Source organism: Etheostoma cragini, chromosome 9 (assembly GCF_013103735.1).
Source record: "Etheostoma cragini isolate CJK2018 chromosome 9, CSU_Ecrag_1.0, whole genome shotgun sequence".
NCBI classification, from domain to species: Eukaryota; Metazoa; Chordata; class Actinopteri; order Perciformes; family Percidae; genus Etheostoma; species Etheostoma cragini.
The window spans coordinates 3541631-3550829 of NC_048415.1; the positions used below are offsets into that span (position 1 = coordinate 3541631).

Consider the following 9199-nt stretch of genomic DNA (forward strand, 5'->3'; position numbering starts at 1 on the left):
AAACACAATATTTCAGACAGATATTTTATACCGTGTGGATATGGCTACAAAGCTTCAAACCACGCATTAGTCTGCACATGTACCCAGTAAACTGCAATGCCAGGTCGTCAAGCTCAGTACCTCCCACAGAAAAATTCAATGAACTATTTTCGACGAGAGTGCTTCCACTCGCCCCGAGCAGACAAAGCTCCAAGTTGTACTCTGACCATGGCTAACCTGCTGTCATAACATATTGGATAAAATAACCAATGGCAAAACTCTTTATGACTAAGGCAGCACAAGATCAAAAATGCAAGGTCAAACTAGCTTGCTTTACTGAAAAATATGCTCTCAGAAGTGGGCATTTAGCTCAGGAATTCCAAATCCGTAGCTCTGCTTTGGGCTTGAACGCCCTAAAATATGATTTCATACCTGTCTTTACCTGTAGAAATGTTTTCTACGTATCTCAATTTTTGCTTAATTCACCAATAAAATTTTTAGTGCTGCACCTTGACAGAATACCTGTTGTTTGGGATATTACATATAAAGTTTAAGCACTTTATTAAAAGAGACTCCCTGATTAAATGGAGAATAAATACCAATGTTGGTTAAGGCTTATAAGGCAACACTGGCATTGCCTTTTAGAGGGTTAAATGACATACAAACCCAAGGGTTGCTATCTAATTCTTTTAGTTTATTTTACTCCTAAAAACAGTTCACTTATGTATCTAGTAGGCATTATTTTTTTAATAAAAGCTTGTGTTATTAGAGGAAATGAGCCCTCATCTACATTAAGAACATAATTAGAGGAGCAGCAGGGTTCCTTCAATGTTTCATCAACATTTTGAGAAAGTAAGAATAACTCAAATGTAGATAAAGGCAGCGAATTTATGTGTGGGTTGGTACTAATGTGAAATCATGATGCAGAAGAAAATTAGCTAAGCAACCCACCTACAGAGAAATAACCTGTTTCAGCATCTGTAACTAGAACTAATTGTATGTGCAAAAACAAAAACTCAGTTTGAAGACCGTAACTATATTTGATGTTTAAAAAAGTACAAGTCTGATATTATGCCATAGGGGAGAATGTATTTATTTTTGCAACCATTTTCCCTCCATTGCAAATCTGCATGGCACTGAATGTATAAAGAGACAGTTATGAAGTCACGGACAGATATCACAACTGTAATTATAGCAGATCGGTTGTGATTACTTTGAAATATTCTCAGGGAGGCTACAAAAGTACGGTGCCAATTTTTCCTATCGGCCTGGCACTGCCCCCAATTTACTCACATAATCACGCTTATATCAGAAGAAAGGAACGGGAAAGGCAGATGGCAGAGAGCTGTTTGCCTTTTAAGAAATCACTCTGTTTGTTTAAAAAGTTTTTTGAATGGCTACATTCTGAAACTTTTTTAGAAAGCTACCAAAATAGCCCATTCTACATGGGTATCAAACCACAGAGCCAAGTAGAAATGAACATGATTAATCGTCTATACTGGAGCAATATTTTTGTTGGATTACATTGTGTGACAAGAAAATAAACAGTCAGTGAATTTATGTAAACTGCATCGTTCTATCAGTCAAATGTTGCTCTTTTCTCTCTCCAAAATAAAAGCTTGACTGCTGTAATCAGAACGGGTTGAGCAACCTTGGCTGCTGGTGATGGATGGAGGGAGTGTGGCCTTTTGAAAGGGTATATATCACATTAAACCAGGAGTAATGAGGAAAGCTCAAACACCCAGATGTTTGAATGATACTGCTTCGAATTTAAACTGCTGCACACACAAGTTAGTTAAGCTGGTGGCAAGGATCTGCAATAGATAATAATAACATAACATATTAATTCCAATTTCTGTTATGTAATCACGAACCAAGACACTGATTCGAACAATGTTAAGCAGAAACCGTAGGTAAACATAATGATTTTAAATGGATATGTGGTATCCAATGACCTTTTTGCTGACACTGTTGTATTCAGACAAAGCCTTTTGACTAATCTCTTGCTCAGATATATCTAGTGTAGCTATTAATCTTCACCTCATTTCTTGCCATACAAATAAATGACCTCTTCAAATGGGACACTGTGTCTCTTGAGTTGTGCTTTCCAGCTTGCCGAAGCACGTTCTGTGCAAGAAGAGGAATACACAGGGAGGGGGTGCGAGAGGGAGGGGGGAGGTAGAAAACAGGTACAGAAAGAGTCGCAAATCCCTGCTGTCTTTCATTTCTTCAGTTATCGTTAAAGGTGATAAGCTACCCCGTCTTATATTAAACCCCTCGCTAGGCCAAATGGTTCATCCTGCAGGGAGAGGAGGAAATGAAATGGGTTTCACCACAGAGTTGACTTTTGGGGCTGCAATCCTCCCTACAACCAGCTAAGTCATTATTATTATCATTTCTGTTGCTCCTTTTCACCAAGGTACATCAGTTTCATCAGTTTAACACTTTGGATGCAATCATAGACAAGTTGTTTCAGTTGTTGAATTTTTTCTAAATTCTCTAAGAGGCCCATTTTCTTCTTAGCTGGTTCATCATATCTGCAAGTGGTGGAAACTAACCAGGTAGATTAACTAAAGTGCTGTAAGTAAGTAAGTGACTAAGTAAATAAGTAAGTACGTGAGTAAGCAACTAAGTAAAGTACAAGTGCCTCGTACATTTTGTTTGAGTTTCTTTCTACTTGAGTGGGAAATATTTTAAATTTTACCTTGCTGTATTAACTAGTTACTTATTACTACATGTGTATGCGCTTACATACAATTTTTAAAGATTAAACCACAGGTTGCCAATCTTTTTGGCAACAAAACAGCAGTTGGTCATATTTTAATAAATGTTAAGGTCCAAAGAGGGAAACTCCATCCAGTTCCCAAGAAAAGCAAAGATTGGAGAAAGTCCAAAATATAAATACAAATTTTTTTAGCAGAACATTCCTTCTTTTCTACCCCATTCATCATCTCACAACCCCCTGGATTTATCTTGTGACCCTTTGGATAGGGATAAATAACCACTGGACTACACCCAACTGCATGTAAAGTAGGTCAAATGAGCTACACCTTGAACCCCTACAACAGGAAATGTAAGCATTGATGCTTCAGTAGTCTGGCTTACTGGATGGACATTGCTGGGACAAAGCCTGAAGTGTCTTCCATTCCTCTATATCCGCTATATATTTTGCAAGGGCATATTTGCTGCAATGTGGTCTTAATACTTCCCAAAACAATTGTGATTCGTCAAAAGAACTACCAACAATCCAGAGTGTTTTTCCCCCATATCCCAGAATAGTTAAGCCAGACCATACTCCAGCACCGACACAGCGTTGTGGAGGTTTGACAAAAGAGAGACATCAGTAACATATCTAATAATGGAATATGTTACAGGGCCCATTTTTCTGCAGGCATGTGATATCTTAAATACATTGAGCTGATACTAGTTAAGTAGGATTATATATTATACATACATAATTTACTGTGTGTCTGTTGTTGTATCCACATTTGATGGCATGCGGCCTAATGTTCAAATAGTTTTATACTATTTAAAGCATTTTCCCCACTTAAATGAGGTGTGTAATTAATTATTATGCAATAAAAAAATAATCACATTGATGATTATCCAAATGCAATATGTTCACAACGCGGCCAAATACACGTCAACCCTCCTGCCTTCACCCTGGTGAATATGGCTGCTTTCCCTTGGCAGTGTTTCTTGTGGCAGGTGGCTAAGGCGGAAGGCCCACATTGTGTTTGCACTGGAAGCAATGGGTATGCCCTCCACTGACTAGCCAAAACACACACAGACACAAGAACACAAACCATCTTTCATTTCCTTCCTTTCATTTCCTTCCTGCCTTGCTAAAAATCCGATTAAATTCAATCAGTAAGGTGGGACATTAAGTAGAGGGCTAACATGGTGGGAATTTATTACTCCATCATTGCTAAGGTAGCTCAAACACTGTAATTCCAAGCTCAGATTCATGTGATCCATCTTCCTAAGTCCTCAAGCATTTATTATTTAGCAAAGGACTTCACATGAGTAAGACCAGACCAGAAAATAAGACTGTCACTTTCAATAACCTCTGTCCTCTATTTCTGCACAAAATGAAAATGGAAAGTCAAAAATTATCATTTACAACAGTTTGAGTGTTACTCAAACTGTTACTGTTATTAGTAGCAGTCAGAAAGCAGATCACTAAAAATGCATATTTAATGGGTTATTTTTTAGATTTTTGACATGGCATTAAGTCAGCATGATTAAGAGCTTAACATAATGTTTACCATAATCACCATCTTAGTTTCGTGTGTTACCATGCTAACATGTGCTAAGTAGCACTAAACACAAAGTACATCAGCGGCTGATAGCATTGTCATTTATTATGCAGATATTTGGTCTTGAACCAAATTATTGGACAAATAAAACATGTGACCTGATCATATGGGAAGTTCAAGGATTAAATGAAACCAGTGACTCATGGGGGTGCTAGAAGACAAGTCTGGGGATCACCAAAGTCAGTAGGCTTCATCCTGTCGGGACCATGAATCTCTCTACAAACTAATATGGCAATCAATCCAATTTTTTTGAGATATTTCTGTCTGAGCCAAAGTGGTAGACCGATTAACCAACCGACCGACTGACACTGCCATCTATCCATGTCAATAGTGTAGCTAAACCCTGATATGACGAGGAAAATGGAAACCAAAATGAGGCTCCCCTCTATATAAACTTTAATGCACAATATTGAATCAAACTATGGAGACAGCTTAACTATAGAAAAATTGCCTGCAGTTGCCTGCAGCATTAAATATTTTAATAAAAGTGAGAACTAAAGTAGAAACTGCGCCGTTAACGCAGCTGATTCAAGGGATAATGTCTCTTATGACTTATGACTTTCTCTGATATTATGGCTGATGTACAGCTGAGGAAAAGTTTCTTTAGGATTAACAACTACTATGTATCATCCTTCCCTTACCAGCTTTTCTTTACCACAAGGAGCAACTTGGAGATGCCAAAACCTCTGAGGGAATTTCAGAAGCAGAAAAGGGACAAAACACATCAGTAGTAATCTAGCAGTGGGGTGCTGAGAAGCAGCGCTGAGGGGGTCCGCTCTAAAACTAAAACTCCCCTCAACCCTCTTCAGAGCCCCTGCAGACTCCCCCGGGGTTGAGGAAAGCTGATGTTGTTCATTGTGCTTGAAGTGGCTCTTACATCAGATGGCTGATATTGTTTGATAAAGTTAAAGGGTGGGCATGTCATACTTGCTCCGGTTGGCTAAAACTTGAGGTGATCAACGCTCCCCCCCCCACACACACACACACACACGCACACACAAACACATTTAATCAAACATGGACTAAAAATCTATCTTGTAACCAATAAAGTGGTGGCAGTAGCTCAGTCCGTAGGGCGTTGGGTTGGGAACCGGAGGGTCACTGGTTAAAGTCCCCATATGGACCAAAAAAGCACTGAGTGTGGATTGGTGGCTGGAGAGATGCCACTTCACCTCCTGGGCACACACCCCCCCAACCACTGAGGGTGCTGGTTCAGCTGGCAGCCCACTCACTCTGACATCTCTCCATTAGTGCATGTGTAGGTCCTGAGCATGTGTGTGTATTTCAGGCCTGTGTGTGATGACTAATAAAAAGTATGTACGCAGAGTGTAAATTGTAATTTCCCCACTGGGGATTAATAAGTAAATTAAAATTTAATTAATTAAAATTAAATTTTGGTTCTTACAGTGCACATCACTATGCCAGTTTGCCTTGCACAGCTGCTAAAGCACCGATGTTTCAGCATATTGTGTCAAACTAAAAGAAAAATGTATTATTCTGCTATTTATCAAAAAAAAAGAAACTCTCTGAGTTGTGAGCAGTTCAACCAAAGGCTGATGTTTCCTTATCAAACACAGTTTCAACCTGTGGAGTAGTGGAAAGAGATTTTTTTTTTTTACTTTTACAAGACAGAATGGTACAGGTATCTTTGCCACGGAGGATCCCTTTCTCTCTTGTTTGTACGTGGGGGTTAGAGCTTGATTTGGAAATGTAAGGACCTCTGTTGCACAGCAGAAGCATTATGCCGGCCCACTTGAGAGATCACAGTGAGCCCACTTTCTCTAATAAAACAACCCTACTGGTTTTTTTATGAGCAAAAAATTATCACCCCCACATTTCATCCCACCAGCACATGCACTAAAGGAGAGCTATTATTTGACAAAACAGAAGCCACCGCTATATATTCGTCAGATTGTATTTCTGAAATTGAATGGGACTGAATCCAAGTAAATTCAATTTAAGAAGATTTACACACTATTTACTTTTTCCGTTTTTCCTTTTAATATCATCACTATTAATCAATGCCGCATTGTGTTAATCTAGAGAGCCTTAAACACAACCTTGCAGCTGACAGAAGCCTCTCAGGGGATTCTGTGATAATGCAGAGTAATAAGTACTAAGAGCTCACTAATCACTTGGCCACATGATAAGACTATTAATCTTGCTGCCCATGCAGCAAAGCTCCAATGGATTGCTGCCTTTTGCCAGAGAAGGAAATATTAAAAAGCTCTAGCGCGGCAACCTATCACAGAAACCATAAAGCATCCTTGCACCGATCCATACATGTCAGGAACCCTGTCTGTCTATTTCCAGGAGCCTGGACAACATCCTCCCAAACGACGACGGATATGATTCATGACACAATCTTCATTAATTTTGCTTGCATGCCGATGCCTCAGACTGTGTCGCTGTCATGACAAATCATCTTTTTATTCCAGAGCTAATCAACATATTTCAGTTGACCACCTGATCAGGTGACTCCCTGAGGGTTTCGAAGACAGCAGGATGTGATGTACAGCCAGCAGATAGCAAGGTGTCTGGATGAAATACATCATGATTCTGTCAAGGCATGTGCCAGACATATAGTGAACATCGGCTGTGAGAAACCTGTTCTGTACGACACTGCAGGCCAACTAATGCAATCTGAATAACCATGAATATGGTTTTCATTAGGCAGTGTCCACTGTGTGCTCTAATATATGTTTTGAATTTCTCCCTTACATCATTTTCAAGGAAAAGCAAATGCGCTGCTAATAAAAGCCTTCTGGAGCTATGAAAACATCATCATATATGCTGTTACTGTACCATAAAAAGCCCTAGTAATAATCCTGTCCACAACTTCAATCAGAATCACAAATACTTTATTGATCCATGAAGAGAAAATATATGTTACAGTTGCAAGAGTGTACAAATATCCGAGTAGGACTATAAATACAGAAATATAAGGAGTGTGGATATGTACGGTATTTACCTAGTTAAAGGAATTTCTATGATACAGTATTTACTTAAGGAGATGTAATGGTGAACAGTAATAATAATAATGTTCCAAACCAACATATCACAACACATGTTCACGTTTATGTTAATTCTACCAAGCTCACTCCTATCATTTATTCCTCCTATTCCTCCTATCATTTAATTTAACTTTAACTGATTTAACTGCAGCACATTCCATTGCAAAAATTGTCATTTTCACTAGAGTGCTTTCATAAGGTCCAGATAAAAACATAGTTTGGGTGGGCTTGAGGTTGCTGACATTCATGGTTCCCATGAATTATGAAGAACACCTTGCTAAATCTATATTTCTCTCTTACTTCAAAATTTCAGGTTTGCGGTATAAAGGAAACTTTCAGCATGAATGAAAACATGCATTCTCTCTTTCAACATCTAATACTGATAATGATTAGGTTTATACTGTAAGATCCTTCGTGCAAAATGTTTCCCCCCCAAAGCAAAACTTGGACATACACACAATGAAAGTAATTCTAATGAAATTCCAGTAGAAAATCATTGCAGTGTGTCTGATAGCTATATTGGAGTTCCTCGGCCTTTTGGGCAGCTGTGGTTGTAAACAGTTAACTGTGCTAATGCTGTGGTAACTACATTTAAAGTAGTTATTTCTATTACAGATTAAAGAAACAAAAGCCTTAGACACAGACAGGCCAATTTTGTTAGTTTTTGCCCGGGCCAAGCCAGGCTAGTGTCCTGTTTCCAGCCTAGCTAACTGGCCGGCAGCTGTACTGTCGCTTCACATTTACAGACACAAGACTGGACTTAACTATTCCCTGAAAAGAAATGGCTTTGCATCTAGAGCTTGATGTGTTAGTCTGATTAGTTTGCGATAGTAATATGAGTGAGCTAACACAAACTAGTACCTGGTCAGCTACCATTACTGACTTGTTCTAAACACATCTGAGTACCATGCTAGCTCAGATAAAAAGGAAACCAATGTTAGCTGTGGCTGGTGGCAAGGTTGACTGGATTCAACTTTATGCAAATGAGTGGCGGGCAACATGACATCCCGCTTCTCCAAAGTCCCCGCGATACTACCAGAATGCTTTGCACGGCTGCGCCTATAGAGATAAATGCGGAGGACAACACACTGCGACTTTGTGAGTTATACTCATCTGAATATGTAAACACATGAACATAATCAGATTCTGTATGTGGCCTCTATTTACACGCAGTCGATCTTTCAAAGGACAAGCATGGAGACCGTTGGATGTGGCTGCTGGGTGATTTGTCATTTATATAATAGGAGTAGTGAAAAAGCATGAGTAAAACAATGTGAAGTGCCTCTCCCTACTGATGTCATTCCTCACCTGTTTATCTTGTATCTAGTGGAGAAGCCTTGTCGGTTCTTCTCCACAAAGTCAATGTACTCTGGTGAGTGGTGAAAAGGTCCTTTATCAGACAGGAGCCAGTCCAGGGGGCCCCCGGGCTTGTCATTGGGGAGGCTGACTGTTGCTGCTGCTGCTGTTACCGTAGACCGTAAACACACCCAGCAGTGAAGGCTGAGACTGACGACGCCCCATAGAGCCATCAGAGATGGAGGGAGCCAAGGAGGGATGAGGGTGGTGATGTTGGGGGGGGTGGAGTTCAGCAGCCAAAGCCACTTGTCATTATCTGGCTCCTCCACTGGGATGATCGGGGGACATGCATCACCTCAACGCCCCCCGAACACCTACAGAAAAACAAACACAATGTGTAAGGAAACATACAAACACCCACATCCCACAATAAAGGGTAGACAGAAACCTTATAATATTACAAACGTTAACAGATCATGTGGCAGCTAGAATCTAACAGTGGTAATTGTTTAACTCTTGAAATTCACTGGAAAATATATGATTTTCTCGCCTAAATTTTTACCCCCTAAAACATGCTGCAGTTTCCACATG

The 9199-nt window shown here is 39.7% G+C and overlaps 1 protein-coding gene across 1 annotated transcript in view; it reads right to left on the reverse strand.

The window, feature by feature from the left end:
- Positions 1 to 9199, reverse strand: part of LOC117950027 (BMP/retinoic acid-inducible neural-specific protein 3-like) — a 46261-nt gene that overhangs the window by 20581 nt on the left and 16481 nt on the right. Inside the window, exon 2 of the mRNA XM_034880691.1 lies at positions 8621 to 8982. Within this exon, the coding sequence (XP_034736582.1) occupies positions 8621 to 8841 (221 nt within the window). The 5' untranslated portion in view covers positions 8842 to 8982. The remainder of the gene's footprint in view (positions 1 to 8620; positions 8983 to 9199) is intronic.